This window comes from Simochromis diagramma, unplaced genomic scaffold (genome assembly GCF_900408965.1).
Source record: "Simochromis diagramma unplaced genomic scaffold, fSimDia1.1 OVJJ01000293.1, whole genome shotgun sequence".
In the NCBI taxonomy this organism is placed as follows: domain Eukaryota; kingdom Metazoa; phylum Chordata; class Actinopteri; order Cichliformes; family Cichlidae; genus Simochromis; species Simochromis diagramma.
Genome location: NW_024386801.1, coordinates 26,267,313 through 26,286,431, shown reverse-complemented (window position 1 = coordinate 26,286,431; position 19,119 = coordinate 26,267,313). Strand labels below are relative to the sequence as shown.

Genomic DNA, 19,119 nt, shown 5'->3' with positions numbered 1-19,119 from the left:
CTACAAATGTATGAGGATAAAAAGCCAACAACGAGAAAGCTTCTGAAGTTGCTTACTGCCTCTCCCACCACTCAAGCAGAGAAGCAGAGCTTCAGATTTCTGCACCAGTACATCAGAGGACTTGACGATACAGGGCTCAGAAGGATGTTCAGGTATCTTACTGGGTCAGATGTCATCTGTGTTGACAAGGTTGAGGTACTGTTCACGCCTGTGGATGGACTGGCACGACAACCTGTGGCACACACATGCGGCCCTCTTCTGGAACTACCATGGACATACACATCCTACCCAGAACTACGAAATGAACTGGACAATGTTTTGGCTGCTAAAAGCTCTTATGAGTTCAGCATAGCTTGATTAAAGTCCATCATGTTTAAACCAAAGAATGAAAGGTTTGCACTAACAATGACTGGCTATGAAGCTCTAAAGTTTGTTAAACCCACAAACAGGGAACACATCATTGTATAAAAAAAGAAAGAGCTTAAATTTCAGGGAAGTGTTTTATTTCATATTTGAATTTATTTTCAAAAATTGTGGATAACATCAATTTGTTTCCACCATGAAAAATGTAAATTTCAGTTTAAATTTTCATACTTAAAAGTTTTACTAGTTGAAATGTTAACTAATTATGTTTAATAAGTTCATATGGTTAGCAGCAAGAGGTGAACTATGCTTATTATTAGTTCTTATCATGTGTCAAGGTCCTTTTCCACAGGTCTGTGGTGCAGTTTTGTAGGATACAAGATGTCTGCTAGAGGGGATGTTTTGTTTAGTAATAATTCAAAAGACTTAATATTAATTATTTTCAAGTATATTTTTTTTACCTTTCCACCAGTCATTTGTTTAGAACATATTTTAAGGGAATAACTTTGGAAGGCAATGTGTTTGATGCAATAGTTGACTGGAATAAAAGACAGAAAATTGGCACATAAGTTAAGTTTTGTAGTGTTTATCAAGAGTCCGTGTTTTCTTCTCCTTGAACACAAATAAAAGGGAGGTTAACATCTAACACTGTTTGTTAATTATTAAATAATGCAGAATTTGTACATTTACCAGTTTACAAGAAACTGTTCGTGGATGAATAGCAAAATAGCACAATGTGTTCAGTAAAATTGAAAACAATATTTCATGAATGATAATGTATAGGATCAGCAGTTTAAAAAATGTTTTTTTGACAGTCTTAAAACAGAAATCAGATATAATAGAAATTCCGTTAAAAAAATAATTGGAAATGCCAAAAGGTTAGAGTACGCAGATTTGGTTAAATATATTTAGACATGCTTGCTTGCTACTATCTTGAACCGAAAATCCAAACAAAATAATAATGAATGTCTTTTCTATTGTTTATTGCACAAATAAAACATTGTACCCAAAAATATATGCGTAAAAATTCCCAAAGCCCAATTATATTTAGGTTTATAAGTCCTTCAGTATATAGGCTCTCAGGAAGAGATACAGTTCAATGGATTCATCTGCTGTGCTTGGTGGAAGTAAGAAGTTCTCTGACATTATACGGCAACACAAGCTGAAAACGGTTTCATCACAGGTATAAGGTCCTCTCTTTTGACATTCTTGCTTACAAGCATCCACTGCCTCCCGAGAAACCTCTTTCAGATAATCCTGTCCTCCAAAGAGATGAGGGATGGTGTACATGAGAATCGGACGTCCACTTGGAGCAACTGCATTTCTGCTTCTGCGTATTATGTGGGTGTTCCACATATGTGCAACTTGCTGCAGCTCTTTCTATTAAATATTAAAAATTAAAAAATCTCATATCAGTAAAAGAACACATTTCTCTTGGCTCAACATGTTACCCAAAACGGCGCTGGCACGGCTGGCAGCCTTAACCCAATTTCCCCCGGGATGAATAAAGTACGATCAATCAATCAATCAATCAATCAATCAATCAATCAATCAAAAGCACCACACAGTGACAGTCGGAAAAACAGAGTTCATCAAAAATACTCAACAACAAGAATAACAGTGGTAGACACGTGATACTTTGGAAAATTTTAAGTAATTATTAAACGTGAATTGTTTTAGACAGTGTGATTTTATGTTTCTGGCCAGTGAAATATGCATTTTTTTCATATCCTGAACGGAGTGATAATAGGGATGGTGCACGGTGGGTGTTAAAGCAAACTTTTTATTCTCTCTCCGTGTCTCTCTTTCTCTCTAACGCACGCACGCGCACACACACACACACACACACACACACACACACACACACACACACACACAATGACTCATTAAAAGAATATAAACATGGTTACATACCTCGATGACGTTCAGGCACGTAAACAATATGAGCTGCTTGTCCAAAAAACATCCAGAAAAGCAGTCATGGTCTTTTAGTTCCTGGAGACGATTTATCCAGTGCTGAGCATGATGTCGTCTCAGAAAGGCCCACCAGCCTTCAATACGCTGATTGTGATTGCTGGATCCAGTAATAAAACAGTTTCTGGCGTTCGGATCCATAGTCCAGCGCAAGAATCGTTGCATCTCGGCCATTATGACATTTTCTGTTCCCAAATCAGAGCGAATCCTAGCAGGTGTTCCCATCCTCTTTTCAACTTCTGCTATGAAATATCCAGCAATGACTTTGGGATCATTGTTTGTTGAATAGGCATGAAGCCAAATCATAACTCTCGAAAAGCCATCAATAGCTCCATTTATACAGATTCCAAAAGGCTTCAGTTTGTCATAGGAGTCAACATGCCACATGAAATTTGGTCCAGGATTTACATACGTGCGTCGCATTAGGCGATTTCTGCGTCGTTGCTCAACACCGTAAGAGTCAAGATATTTCAGTAAATGTCTCACAGTACTCTGCGTGACAACATAACCTGCCTGAATGCAGTTCAGGTGGTGTAGTTTGTATCCATGGAGCCTCCCATGTCCCTCCAGTTGATCAATAAGAAATCGTGCCACCTCAATCGGATCGGACTCATTCTTTCTCCTGTACAGTCCCATGCGTTTTAGGTTTCTTCTAAGTGTCCGCATGCTTATCACAATACTGTCCAAACTGCTCAATAACAGCAAAATCTCACCATGCCTCAATCCAAGCATGAAATAGAACTTAATTAATTCCAATAAACGAGCCATTTTCTCGCACTCTGATCTGCACTGTCACCCACTTCACTATGTTTTACACTTCCGTATCTTTACGGCAATATATCATGCTCGAACAATAAAATATATGTTATAACGTGAAAACTTTATTGTTCAAACAATATAATTATCACGTTCGTACAATATAATATTTATATTGTACGAACGTGATAATTATGTATATTGTAATAACGTGATATTATGTTGTTCAAACGTGAAAAGTATATTGTACAAACATGATAGTATATTGTACAAACAGGAAAAGTATCTTGTTAGAACAATAAACTTTTCACGTTATAACGTGATACACTTGTATTTTTCTTTTGCCTGGGTGGCAGCTCTACGCTTCCGTATTTAACTTTATGCATCAAGCAAAAAGTTAATTATATGCACCATTCTCTGACTGGAAGAAATTTGTTTAACATTTAAACTTATTTTCTGCACATTCCAGCACATAAATTTTTTTTTTTTTCGTGTTTACACTCAGTCTTTCAAATAGATGCAAGTAAAACACAGCAGAAAATAAATAAAGTCAAAGACTCAGCGGTCCTTTTGCTCAATTTTCACCTGTAAAGCAGGCTGCACGCTCATACTCTCTCCCGCACTCGATATATGATCCACTGTTGATCTGCACACAGCTGTTGTCACGAACGTCGCACTCGCTTACATCACTGTCATGAGACATTCTTGCAAAAAAAAAATCATGGTTTTAGTAACGCAGTAACGCAGCGTTCCTATGGGAATGTAACGGTAATCTAATTACCGTTTTTGCAATAGTAATCCCTTACTTTACTCGTTAGAAACTGTAAATAAATTGGCAAAAAACAGTAATTTTCACAAATATTAGAAAATGTTTTTTATCAGTTCTAAAATTATCTTTTCTAAAAATGATGATTTTACATGTACCAATATAATTAATATAAAGGGCTACTCTGTTACAGCTCATTTGTCAACTACTATAATAACTGAGCAACATTTGAACTATTTCAGGGTTTTCTGTTGAATTGTGAAATTCACTACATCCGCAGAGATGTCAATTACTGCTGAAGGTAGATGAGTTTAAATATCTGGGGGCAACCATCCAAACATAAGAGGGGAAGAAGAGAGGTGGAGGCAGGGTGGAGTGTCAGGGGGGATTTATGACAGAAGGAGAGCAGCAAAAGAAAAAAGGAAGTTACAAAAAGTGAGTTTGAAAAAAGAAGCAAGAGAGCAAAGCTGGGTGCGTTTTCTTTTAAATTATTAAATACTTCAACTAATGCAGATGGTTAATCAAATAACATCATCAAAATAAAACTCTACCTAGAAGCTGGTCTAAACAAAAGAAGTCAGAACAGTTAAATGATCAGCAGCCTCCTCGACACCGAGCACAAGGAAGCAGCTGTACAGTGCCGTACGTGCAGTACAGAGACTGACTGTGTCCCAAAACCTCAGCCGCATCCTTCAGAGAACCCAGCCTTTGCGGTCGAAGTGGGCTGGGTCCTTTGCAGACCAAGAAGTCAAGAAGTGAGAGGCTGTGAAACTGGACGGTCTAGCCCTCAGATTTGCATCACCAGCTGTCTCAGTTTAGTTTAACAAACTCAGCCGTCTGCTCCTTGCTATCTAAAATATAACAGGATACTGGAGTAAATTCTCGACCATCTCACACTTCTGTTTAATCAGTTTTCTGTTTGACATTTATTCAGCTGTGTGAATTAATAAAGTTTTATTTAATCTAAACTAACTTTAATCTCAGCCAAACAGATTTACTCAGGGACAAATAAAACACTGAGAAAAAGCCAAACGATAACCTTTTTAAGTTATCTAGATGACTTGTATATCATGTTTAACCTAATTAGCAAAAGACTGGGGGGGGGGGGGGGGGGGGGGGGGTGGACAACGATGTGCCTGTTCTCACCGGCTCTAGTGAGCCTTGAAATCCCGGCTAGCTATCAAGCTGGTGGGTAACAGATGTCTCCGAAAACAATGGAACACTTTAGCAAATATGTGATGTCTTGATAAATTGAGCAGATATTTGAAGTTTACACACCTACATCATCGCCTAAAAATATTTTTAAAGTTTATTTTGTGAACCACAAAGAGTAATAAGAGTAATATTAAAAGTAAGTCGCTGCCACCATTGTTGGAAACTGGAATTGGCTGGGCCGTGCTATGAATTCTGGGATAGGTTGGGCCATGAAGGATACACCCGACTCTTCCTTCAAATTCAGGGAAATGAAGGACGCATTTGTCGGCCACATTTGGAGCAGCCTTCACATTGGGACAACCTTCGTTGCGTTACTGCAACGTAATTGGTCTACAAACGCAGGCTCCGAAGGATACAGCCTAATTCAGGGTCTGCATCCCTCAAAGTCGCATTTGAAGCTTATCAAACTTTTGATTTCCATGTGTGACAACTGCAAGTGTCCAGAGTGAGGACAGACTGAGGGACCCACTGCTGCACATCATCTGTGAGGCTTTGCACCCCTGATGATCAACCAGGACAAACTCAGCAGTATGTGAGGAAGAGGAGGAGGAAGAGCCAGCAGCAGCTGACAGATGGAGAGAATAGACAGACTGTTCCCTGTTTGTGAAGGACTGCTAGGAAAGTTTAAATAACTAATTGTCTGTCCTGAATCAGTCTTATTAGGTAATTTTCAAATAATTTTATCATTCCAGTGTTTTCAGTGTGGGAGAAAGTACTCAGAGCCTTCAAGTTACACACTATGAAAGGCAGCAACAAGTTTAATATTCAGAAACCTAAAGTATGTATCAGCAGCAGAATGGAGCTAAAAATAAATGTTTGTTTCAGTTCTATGAAGCTTTGAGTATTTTGGATTAGTAGCACTGCTGTGTTTGTTGCATCATATTGCTGTAATTGTTTATATGCTTTATATATTCTGAGGTAAGTTGATCTATAGTGTTACATCATATTCTATAAGGATGTTATGTGTTTGTATACTTTCTGCCCAGTTTGACCCATTTAGCAGAAGTCAGCCTGTTTAAGGCTCTGATATCTATTCTGTATGACTTAAAGCAGTTATGACAGGGTCTGATTTTCTCACCCAATAAAGGAATATTTAATATATCAGTCTACTCTTCATTTTATCAGGAATAGTTTTCACAGCTCGTACATTTTCATATATATAAGCACTGAGCCAAATTTAGTAATGCAAAGATATTAAAAGAACAATATTTGTGTCCTGTATATTATACATCTATATATACACTGTAAAAGATACTTGTCTTTGAGTGAAGATTTAAGTTGATAGGAAATAAATAACTGCAACTTAAATCTTTACTTAAGCTCATTATTTGAAACCGAGTTCAAATTCACTGCTGTAATAACTAATCATGGTTAATATGTGACAAAGTGGGTGAGAACCCCATTTGTCCATAGTCTTAGTTAACATTCTTGTTTTGATTTAGCCATATTTCAGATGTATTCTGTAATAGACAAACATCTACTATCCCGGATTTGTTTATGTTTTGCACTTTTACAGATTATATAACCTAACATCTTTGTTTAAATCAATTCTGACAAGTGTGTTAAGTTAACATGTTATTTATTTTAACTGTTAATCTGTGTAGTCTGAACTCACTTACCTGTGTTCCAGGAACAAACGGAGAAAATATAATTTTACTTCCTGTATTTATAGCTTCCTGGTTAATCTGAGGTCACAGGAAGAGACCAGGTGAAGAAGGGGGACAATCTTTGTAATTTAATAAAGTTGATTTTAGAATGTGTTTATGCAGAAATGGATTTATTGGTGCAATATGTATCGACTATACACTGCAGAATTTTATTTCTAGGAAGGAGTAGCAGTAGCAGTATAGGTTTGAGTATTGAAATGTTTGTCTCACCTACATATTGGAATAGTCCAGAAGTGAATGGACTATTTCAGCAGATGAATGCAGGTGTTCAGGGAAAGGACCAGGTCAGTGTAGCTGTGTGCATTTTGACCATAATTTCTGTTGATTTAAGTTCAGTAATGTTTATTTGAACATACATAGGATTCACTGCATGAATAAACTTTCTGAATCCTTTATCATCTGCAACTGAAAATAATTGTGAATGATTACTATACCTTTCTAATGTGACGTTGTCTCTTGTTGTTGTCCCTCCAGCTCTGTTCCTGTGCTACTGCGAGTGTAAATACTGCTCCTCCCCCCTCTGCTCAGCACAAGCACAAGGCTCACGTGCAGAGTGAAGCGACAAAAAGTGCAAGAGAGAGGGTGAGAGGGAAAAGAAACAAAAACAAAAAAACACAGCTCCCAATAAGGAGGTTTCACTTCAATGCGTCGGCTCTAAGACGCATTGGTTCGCTACCGACACATAACTAATACAAACTCTGAAGCACGTAAAACTCCAAAACACGTGAAACCTCCAAAACAGATACAAATTCCAAAACACAATGGAGGTGTTCCAGGATGCTAGGGGTAGTGTTGAGCTTTGGTTACCTAGTGGCTACACAAGCCAGGACGTATAGGAATATATATGAGTGTTTGTGTATAAATACACACACAATAGACATATGCTTCCAATTGTGTAATTTAAGTGATCTAGGTAGCTCTGTTTTGGAAGTTCAGTTAACGCTAGCAACGTGTTTTGGAGTTTATACGTGCTTTGTCTCTAGGGGCCACCATATATATTTATATAAACATATATAAATAAAACCACATTTGTTTACATTAGTAATTCCTTTGGTGCACAGTTTTATATTGTTGTCGATAATAAATTAATTAAAGCAACAAAACAACCTGAAGAGCCAGTTGGGAGCTGAAAGAACCGGCTCTTTTTAGTGAGCCGACCCGAAAGAGCCGGTTCTCTAGAAAGAGCCGGAATTCCCATCACTATCTGACACTGGAGCTCTTCTCTCTCTGGCATGTTTGCTAAGTAGAAACAGCTGCTCAGAGAGGTGGTACCAAAGGCTGGACAGAGGGCAGGACCCACCCACACAGCCAAACACCACAGCAGGCTCTGCTAGAGCCATAACAGACAGTAGTGAGAGCTGCTGTGATGTGTGGCTTGGAGACAGTTGCACTGACAAAAAGACGGAAGGGCGAGCTGAAGATTTAGATATGAGTTCATCAGAGGGACAGCTCAGAGTCAGAGAGGCTGAAAGGGTCTGGACATTTGCAGAGCAGGGAGGGAGGAAATACTGGAAAAAGGATGATGAAGATGGACGTGCCAGGCAGCAGGAAGAAAGACAGCTGAGAGTCTGAAACAAGAGAAAGTTGCTACTGGCTGAGGCTGAATGTGTTCTTTCTTCTCAGCTTGGATGCTCTGTTTCATTCCTGCTGCTGAAACCTTCATAGGATCAGCCTTTGTTTTCTCTCAGAGCTCCAACCAGCACCATCAGCAGCTGTTTGACATCAGAGGCAAAATAAAACCATGAAGCTATTCCTCCAGAGAACCTCAATACTTTAAGAAAGGGGTGCAAAATGCACAGCCATCCATTCAAACGTTCTGCTGAGGCTCAGATGACACACTATATACGTCTCACATAGTTTCAGTGGGTGGTGCTTTTATATTTCTGCTGCAGTGTGAACAGACAGGTCCACAGCACAGCGGTCTGAGGAAGGAAGCGAGCAGTGCAGACAGAGACAGAACAGACAAAATACAAGACTGATCTTTGAAGCAGCTCTGTCCTCTACAAAGCTCTGCTCTGAATATCTGAGTCTGTTTGCTGATCTCTTTTCCTTGAATCCTTCCACGGGTGAGTCCTTAAACTGTTTGGTTGTTTTTCAGGTTTAATTGTGTTTCTGTGTTCCCATATGGTTCCCACAGTTAATCCGTCACTCCTCTGGGACTGAAGCAACAGATTACAGTTACTGAAACAGTGTTGATGTTTTTGTAGACTATTTTTTACAAACTGGCATTTAATTACTTTACTTTGTAATATTTAAACTGATGCTTATTAAACTTCTGTGCAGCTTAAATTGCAGCAGTCAGAGAAAAAAAAGGCAAAGGAACGCCAAAGAAAACATTAAGTAAGAAATTCATGGCAGTAGGTCAGATTCTTATAAATGTTAAACTATAAAAGGTCTAAATCCATCACTTATAACCATCAATTCTCTAAGTTTGTACTTGATTAAACTTTAGTACATTTTTTACTGTTAACTCCACCAAAATCAAACATGTGGATCTGCTTGTCAACCCTGCAGCTGAAAGAAGCTGAATTCCAAAACAAAATCTTTGCAGAGAACAAACCTTCTCAAGAGACCTCAGAGTATTTTCATGTGTAGGTCATTAATTTCCTTTCATGTCAGTAACAACTGCACAGCTGTGAGGCCAGAACACACAAGCGTGGGCTCAGGGACACTCAGGAAATCTTTAAAACACAATAAATACCTTTATCCTGAAAAATTCCGGTAAGTATTCTCACGTTCATTAAAAACAGTCAGTTAATAACAATCTTAATAAGAGTGATGTTACTCAGTAATGAAAAATATGTTTCTGTTTTTTGCTTTTGGATTCTTGTATTTCTGGTGTTTGGAGTTCTGAGTTTTGTATGACAGCAGTTGTTTCCTGTTGTTTAGTCTCTGTCTCTGCATCATGTTGCTTATCCTGACATTTGCTGTTCTTCCCTGTTTTCTGGACTTTGGATCTTCATTAACCACAATGAAAGTGGATTTTTTTTATCAATTCAGTCTGTCACAGACTCTGAATTTGTGACCTCATGAAAGTTTTTGATAAAAAATGTGTGAGTAGAGGCAGAAAGTAAAGTGATGTCATATGTTTTTAAAGTCTATTTTAAATTCCATAATACACTGGAGGGGTTTTTTAGAGCAATTTATCACACCCTGCCATTGTGAAACATTGCAGTAAAACATGGTTGTGAAAGTAAAGTACAATTGTTGTCCTTTAAAGCTTCTCTGGTTTTTAAAACAGTTTGCACATGCATAGCCATATTTTCTTCATCCATTTCATATTTTTGCATTATGCGGCCTTTGTTACACCCCTCTGTAGCCACTAACTTGCTAAATGTGTTCGGCTGGTGCCAATTGACCATACCTAGTCAGGTTTGGATAAAAGCATACTTGTTTAACACACAGAAGAAACCCCAGTGATAAGCTTGGAGCTTCCTGTTCAGGCTGTAATCACAAGAACATTACGTTACAGCTGTTGACCAATTGCTTTGACAAACCTGTGAGGCAGTAAAAAAATAGGGAAGGAGAGCTGCCTGACTGTTGAATGTGGTGTAGCTTGTTGCTCACAAGGGGCTAACTGATTACTGGGCTTCTCTCTCTAATGCTGTAGGGTCTTTATCTTACGATATAAAACACCTTGAGCTCACTGTTGTTGTGATCTCATGCTGAAGGCACTCCAATCATGTAGTCAGGAAAACAACATCATCAACAAAGGTATAGAGTATAGATCCACAGTTTTGCTAAACCAGACAGACTATCATGAAAACATCTTGTCACTGCTTAGCGACAAAATACTTATAAGCACCTGAAACAACATCCAAGTTGTAGATACAGGAAGACGGCGATAGATTGAAGCAGTTAGAACAGGACAACACTATTGACTAGAGATGGACCGATCCGATATTACGTATCGGTATCGGTCCGATACTGACGTAAATTACTGGATCGGATATCGGAGAGAAATAAAAAATGTAATCCGATCCATTAAATATCAAAAAAGCACCTCACAAAACTTGCGACATGGCGTAACTCTGCTCATAACCATAGCATGTGGTCACGTGATAGAGGGCTGTGTGTATTTGTAGCCTCCTACCAAACCAGCATTTCATCTCCGAGGAAGTTATCCCAGAGAGAAGTAAAGCAAGTGTGTAAGTTCATCTCTGAGTGTTTGTAAAGCATTCCCACGTTAAGCTTAACAGCGATATATGGAGCGACTGCCTCCCCCTCCGTCTCCTGCTGCTACTTCTATCATGAAACTGATCAATGATCAGCTGATCGGCTTTTCTGTCGCAAGTCCGTTTTTCTTGTTTGTTTATTGCCCACTTTGCGCCAGAAAGAGGAAACCAGCGGCTGAACAACAGCAGCACGTTTAAGCTTGATAAGCTGTTGTTAGAATTTATTTAATATTACTTTCTACACCAGGATCTTTTTCTACGTAGCTGACGGCTGGTAACTGTGCAGGGGCGGATCTAGCAAAGTTTAGCCGGGGGGGGCGCGATAGGGCATTAACAGGGAAAAGGGGGCACAAAGACATACTTTTCTTTCTTATTCTCATTTAAAATGTCTAGCTTTTAATAAATAATTATCTGAATCTTACACCCAAAGTTTTAATCTGATGTAAAATGAATAGAAGTCCATTACTGTATATAGTGACTATTAAGTCTAATATACCCTAGTAAGCTATAGTACTTTTTCCTTTGGGAAGATACCATCTGTGCAGTCTGCAATTCTCTTGAAGAAAGATGTTGAATCTATTTAATTATTCTTGAAAAATAATTTATTTCTGGGCATTTTTTTCACACTGCATCAAATTAAAGTTGATTACGTCGATTAAGCATCATGAGGTGGAGGGTGGTTCCCTATTTTTTATTTTTTTATTTTTTGCTGGGAGTTTGCAACTCTATTAGTTAGGTTGCTTACTCTTTAAAATACCAGAATAGGGAGGATGGAGTGAGCTCTCTCCACTGAGAGATCACATCACAGCTCTCCTTCATCCTGGGGCAGAACTAGTTTCCTATACCTGAGAGACTCTCCTGGTGTGAATGCTTTCCCCACTTCCTGAGTTACAATCTGTTTAACTGCTTGAATAGGGTGGTGTGAAGCAGTCACCCATGTGGGCTTTATATGGTAAAATAATGTGACCAGTATCAGAATAAGAAACAAGTTCACACTGTGCATCCTCACTTGGCTATTCCCTCACCCTCTTTTGTTCGTGTCCAATCATCTTTGCTTACTGAGAAGAATGAGGATCTAATGCACAGTAAAGAAATTGCCTAAATGTTATAAAAAATGTGCACAAGTAATTTGTCAGTCAGTTTTAATCAGGGTCCGGGCTCCTTGTGTCTGTGGTGTTTAAAGAGTCATAATTCCATCGCCGATCTCTCCTCCGTTCCAACACTGCTGTAGGTTGAAAGGGGCAGACCACGTCATACACCCCTGTTGTCTTCATCGCAGAATCTCTTCCACCTTTTTTGGATTTTACTGTTTTTCAAAAATCTCCTCATGAGTGAGATTTACCAAAGATCTACCAAAGAGATTCTCTGTTCTGCATAGGCCTGAACCCCCTCAGTGAGATCATTAACAAGACTGGCTACAGATACCAACTACGGAATGGAGCAGTTCTCAGCCACCTCCTGTACATGTATGACATCAAGCTGTATGCCAAGAGTGAACGAGATATTGATTCACTGATCCACACCATGCACCAGGATATACAGCAATAACATTTGAATGCCGTTCAGACTGCAGAAATTAAGTCGGATGATAACAAAAAGAGGGAAGGTAGTCAGAACTGAGGGGATCGAACTACCAGAAGGCAACAATACAGACATAGAGGACAGCTACAAGTACCTCTGGATCCCACAGGCAAATGGGAACCATGAAGAGGTCGCTAGAAAAGCTGCAACCACCAAGTACCTGCAGAGGGGCAGGCAAGTCCTGAGAAGTTAGCTGAACGGTAACACCTACCCGTGATCAGATACCCTGCCGGGATAATACGCTGGCCAAAGGAGGAGATAGAAGCCACCGACATCAAGACAAGGAAACTCCTGACCATGCTTGGGGGGTTTCACCCCAAGTCCAGCACCCTGAGGCTGTACGCTAAGCGGAAGGAAGAAGGCCGGGGACTGGTGAGTGTCAGCACCACGGTCCAGGAGAGACAACAAACATCCACAAATACATCAGTAAGATGGCCCCAACTGACCCCGTGCTCAGTGAACACCTCAGGCAGCAGAAACCCAAGAAAGAGGAGAAAGATGAGGAACCATTGTGGAAGGACAGGCCCCTACATGGTATGTACCACCGGCAGACAGCAGAAGTGACTGATATCCAAAAGTCCTACCAGTGGCTGGACAAAGCTGGACTGAAAGACAGCACAGAGGCACTAATCATGGCAGCACAGGAACAAGCTTTGTGCACAAGATCCATAGAGGCTGGGGTCTATCACACAGAGTAAGACCCCAGGTGCAGGTTGTGGAAAGGGTGCAGGGTGTAAGATGCTAGCAGGCAGGGCATACATGGAACGCCATAATCAAGTGGCCAGCATAGTGTACAGAAACATCTGTGCCGAATACAGCCTGGAAGTCCCGAGGTCAAAATGGGAGACGCCCCTTAGGGTGGTGGAGAATGACCGAGCTAAGATCCTGTGGGACTTCCAGATACAGACGGACAAAATGGTGGTGGCTAATCAACCAGACATAGTGGTGGTAGACGAAAAGAACCAGACGGCCGTAGTGATCCATGTAGCGGTCCTGAATGACAGCAACATCAGGAAGAAGGAACACGAGAAGCTTGAGAAATACCAAGGGCTCAGAGAAGATCTCGAGAAAATACTACTAAAACGGTTTGAGTCCGAGGGAGTAGATTGGTTAAATATTCCTCTCTAAATTCTACTTTGTTGTGAGTTTGTGTTTTAAGAAAAATTAATTGGAGTATTAGCTGCAGTGACTCCCAAACTAGGCGGGTGGCTCCAGCAGATCCCAGGAACAACTTTGGAGCTCTCTGTCTTTGGAGCTCTGTTTATGTAAAATCCTAACAGAGTTAGGATTTTACATAAACATTGATCTTCAGATGTGAACTTACAAAGCAACATTTCTCTTTTTTGATGCATAGTACTGTTTTCAATAGTTAGGCAGGCTCATTTAACAATAATCAACACATCATTGTATTCCCTCGTGACCATGTCATGGATCAACAGTAACACCTCTTTTTTCCTGTGGTTTTCCTCACAGATTGATGATGTGTCTCAGAGTTCAGCAGCTCAGCTTTACTGAAATGTTATGAAACTTAAAGAGAAAGTAAATCGAGGCAGAAGCTGATCATCGATCAGAGCTAACTGTCTGTGATTCTGCACTCAGTTCAAGTGGAGACAACAAGCTGAGTAAAAGTGCAACAGGTAAACACTGAGGATGGCACAGGTGACGATCAGAACAAAGAGCAGACAGGGAGACTTCTACCTGGACATGGATCACCTGCTGATGCTGATGCTGCAGCTGCTGCTGCTGCTGCTGCTGCGGAGCTCAGGTAGGACTCTGACACACACATTAAAAGTAAAAAGGTTCAGATCCTTCAGAAAATTTAGGACAGATTTTATTCTTTTCACAGTTATGTATCCTGATACATAACTGTGATTCCTGCAGTGTCACATGGGTTCAAATTCAGTGATGATAATTCAGACTCACTTTGCTTTTACTCATGACAAATGTAGGAGTGACGCAGGCTGTAATCCAGTTTTAAAGGAAACTGTTAAATACCCCCAATTCTTTCATCTTTGGGCTGAAGGAAGAACAACACTCTGTGTTTAACGCTCAATCAACAATCACTTTAATCAATAAAATTCTCTTTATTCCATACAACACTTTGAGCATTACAAACGTCCGGACGGGAGATGTGCACAGGCAAATCTCAAAATGTCTGAGTTACCCACACTCTTATAGCTTCTCCCCCCTTCATACTAAGCATTCACATTTTTTCTCTCTCTCAGTGAGCCTAAGTTATGACCTTGGCTTCCTGTGCAGTATGTTTCAGACAAATAAGACCATGATTCTCTGAAAACAACATTTCTTATAAATCAGCAGTATAATGCATCATAAAACAGTGTAATATCCCATTCCTGTTTTTTGTCAGAATAAACAATCAATTACAATCAAACAATCAATCAATTTGCTGGTCCCTCTCTAGTCTAAACAACGTTTCAGTAACTTTCCACTAGAAGATGGTCCCCTGTTATCTACTTTCTCCCAGGCAAGCATGAGCAAGAGTCTACAGCTCTCTACCCACCAAGGACACATAGTCTAACGCCTTTATTTTCAGGGCTGTGTCCACTTAATACTACATTATATGGTTATATGGCATTTTAGTTAATATAAAGCATAGAATTGAGGCACTTCAAATAATTCCATTCTGACAAAACTAATCTCATCTCTCTCTAAAGCCCACACTGAACAACCAGCTGAACACACCTAAAGGCTGTTTCCACCAGCTGGAATGAACTTTAGTCCACTGCAAAAAAAACTTATAGACTGCTCTGTAATGACTGCATCAGCTGCTTGTGAACAGAACAAAATCAAACAGAACAAACATTTGCTGTTATACTATTAGGAACATGTTCCTGAAAATGCTTGTCTTCTGAACTCTTTCATTTCACAGACTTTTAGTTTTTCTGACCAATCAAATTATTTTTGGACAATCTTGTCCTGGTTTGGTATCAAATATGTTCCTTCACAAAAATGAAGAGAATAAAAGTTGGTTTTGAAACAGGTTTTAGAAATGTCTAATTTTGGGGAGGTCATGACAGTTTAGGAGCAGCAACAGTAAAGGCCTGATTTCCTTTGTGGATCCTGGGACAGCTAGGAGCATTTGGTCCACAGACCTCGATGATCTTGAAAGAGTGTACAAAATCAACTGGTCAGAAAGGTACAACACACAAACTTCAAAGGAGGAGCAGTTTACAATGTTTTGTCTTGAAGCCACAAAAGAGACTGGTTTAACCCTCCTGCATACTGTGATTGTGACATGGATGGAACATTTCTAGTCTAACTTTATTCCTCACCATCTGCCTTACTCCCAGACGTGACAGAAACCACTGGCCTGCTAAGATCTGTCCATATGTGTGGATGGTTATATAAAATCTCAGGATATGAAAATCAAAGAACAGAAACATCTTTGACCTCATGTACTGAGACTGTCTGCATTACAGTGCATATATTAGTTGTAGCAAATCATCATTAAAACGAACCATGAATTCTAAGTTGTCATTTCAAATTTTGAGTTAGATTTATATATAGACATATATATAGATTTATATCGGTTAGATATAACTGAATGAATTTTAGTATATCTATTGACTTTTTTCAACATCTGTAGTCCCAGAAATTTACTAAAATGTAACTGTCTCTACTGTCCTCATCTCACCTCCAATCAAATTCCATCTTCACACTTACAGTTTTTACTCTTTTTTTCTCTTCAGGAGTCCAGGTTGGGGGAAAACACAGTTCTACAGGTAAAAGGAGAAATCAGAGAGAAATTAAGGATCACACAACCAGAATCAGCACTAACATTAAATATTTCCAGAAGTAAATTCATTTTTTACTGATGACTCTCTCCTTTCTGTTAGAGCCTGGTGATGTCAGGCTGGTGGGAGGAGCCAGTCACTGTGCAGGAACACTGGAGGCAAAACATCTGGGAGAGTGGAGACCATTGTGTGCCTCTCATGATTCCTGGACCCTGAAAGAAGCAGCTGTTTTCTGTGAATATCTGGACTGTGGCTCTGCTGTTCATGTAGAAGAAAGACATTCCTCATATAAATCTGCATGGTCTATCAGTTCTGATTGTGTTCTGTCCAGATCTCCTCTGAGGGAATGTACAACATCAGATTACACTGACCAAATCCTGAAACTCACCTGTGCAGGTACACTGGAGGCAAAGAGCCCCCCACTCTTGGGTGGTTGTGGCCGGCCAGGGCCTCTGGGGTCTTTTCCTGTCAGCCTCTGGCTCTTGGGTTCATTGTTGCAATGTCTTACCCTAATTTTGTAGTATGCTTCATGACAGAAACTCATATACAGCCACATTTCTCTTTCTCACTTTCTCTCTCTGTCACTCACTTGTACAGACAAACAAATAGCAACATTTTATCTTTATTTAGGTACTTTCCTTTGTCTTGTCTTTCAGCTGTTGTATATGGTTTTCCAGTGTTTTGTTACAGATGAAGACCCAACGTGTTTTTTTTCCTGACTACTTAATGGAGTCAGCAGCATTCAGTTTACAGATTCCACAAGACAGGGGCAATACTACATATCAACAAAAGAGAATCCCAGTAGGCTACGGCTTTAATAACCGCTGAGGAGATGAAATATAAACATGATGCTAACATATCTCCTGTTATAAAGATGTGTTCTGTTGTTAATGATGAAGTCATGTTGAGTTGTGTTGAGGTTGAATCAGTGAATAGTTGTTTGCTGCCATCTTTTTCTTGTGTGTCTGCTGTCTCTGATCTCTCTGTTTGATCTTCTCTGATGTCTCCAGACTCTGTCAGGCTGCTGAATGGTTCCAGTCTGTGTTCAGGCAGACTGGAGGTGAAGTCTAACCAGAGCTGGTCCTCAGTGTGTGAAGCTGACTTTGACCAGCAGGATGCAGAGGTGGTCTGTAGGGAGCTCGGCTGTGGGCCTCCTTCGGTCCTCCAGGGGGCGCTGTATGGAGAAGTGGAGGCTCCAGTGTGGAGCAAAGAGTTCCAGTGTGGAGGCCATGAGTCTGCTCTCCTGGACTGTAGAAGCTCAGGCTCACCTAGAAACAGCTGCTCACCTGGCAAAGCTGTTGGACTCACCTGCTCAGGTAGAAGAGGAGCTGCAGCTTTGATGTGGTTCAAACTTACTTTGTTCTTTTACTGATGACTCTCTGCTTTCTGTTCAGAGAGTGATTTCAGGTTGGTGGGAGGAGCCAGTCGCTGTACAGGTATACTGGAAGCGCCAAATCTGAGAGAGTGGAGACCTGTGTATAGCTCTGACTGGAGCTTGAAAGAAACAGCTGTTGTGTGCATACATCTGGACTGTGGCTCAGCTTTTTCTGTTAAAAAGAGCCACAATTTCTCATGGAGATCTAGATGGAAGATTAGTTCTGATTGTCTTCAGCCAGGATCTCCTCTGAGGGATTGTGCAACATCGGCATACACTGATCAAATCCTGAATCTCACCTGCTCAGGTAATCATACTGATTAAGTTATCCATGACTTCATATATGACAGAGATGTACCAAACTGTGACAGATGGCAGGAACAATAGCAGCAGACCATCTCCATCAGTCACAACATGGCTGAGATGCGGAAACCCTCTAAACCAACCTCCAACCAGCCTGAAAGGACTCATTCAGCCTAACAGCTTTCCAAGTTGCTGCTTTCAGCAGGTGTTTATAGAGAAGTACAAACACAAAGGCTGGAGGAAGTGAAATTAGTTAACAGGGCGCCAGGGGGAGTGTTTGCCCAGGGTGCCAAACAGGCTAGGACCGCCACTGCTTGCATATGCTGATATCATTTGTGTCGTGTCTCATTTCTGAGGCTATGTCACTAGAGTGGCATGTTTACATTTGCTAGCATATATCCTGATAGGTTTGTAGCTTGAACCTATTCGCTGGAACGTTGAAGACAATATAATTACACCGCAAGCAAGACACGAAGTAGGCAAAGTTCTTCATGTTCCTCATGCACGGGAGAGAACTGGACAAACGCCGTTCCTTCGCTTGACCCCAGTTGCTCTCGTCCGTTCTCCCGTAACACTGCTCTTTTATTGAGGTTACATGAATATGCATAGGTTCATTAACATATGACTCTACATACACACAAAGAGTAGTAGTACCTTGCCTGTGTGTGTGTGTGTGTGTGTGTGTGTGTGTGTGTGTGTGTGTGTGTGATTTGTGATTTGTGTGAGGTCAAGATGTGACCCTGTGAAGACTCCCCAAAGCTGGTGCCAGGAGTCTAGCGGGTCCATCTGAACAAAAGGCTCTTATACTTAAAGAGATATACGTGTGTTTGCTATACCATATATCAACAAAGAGAAGATAGGACCTCTCTTATGCTCCTAGGATGTGGGTGTGCATTCCACTCTAGAATGCACACCAAGCCTTTGCAGCCTGCTAAAGATCACAGTCCTATCACTACACAATTGATTATACACCTCTAAGCATATATGGTTAAATATTTCTAAGCATAAATGACAATCAACAATACAAAACCTAACATATCCAAATCCCACACTAATTTCATTACCAGATCATCTGTCGGTCTGAATATCTTCATCATGCCACTACATGTCTCTGTCCTCTCTTTTCCATCCTTTACCTTCAGAAAGGTTTACAGCAGTCTTCTGAACAAACCACCAACCTTTCTAAAAG

At 40.3% G+C, this 19,119-nt stretch overlaps 1 protein-coding gene across 1 annotated transcript in view; it reads left to right on the top strand.

The window, feature by feature from the left end:
- Nucleotides 1-19,119, top strand: part of LOC120730432 (deleted in malignant brain tumors 1 protein-like) — a 390,545-nt gene that overhangs the window by 307,765 nt on the left and 63,661 nt on the right. Inside the window, exon 19 of the mRNA XM_040026837.1 lies at nt 17,647-17,934. Coding sequence (XP_039882771.1) covers nt 17,647-17,934 — 288 coding nt within the window. The remainder of the gene's footprint in view (nt 1-17,646; nt 17,935-19,119) is intronic.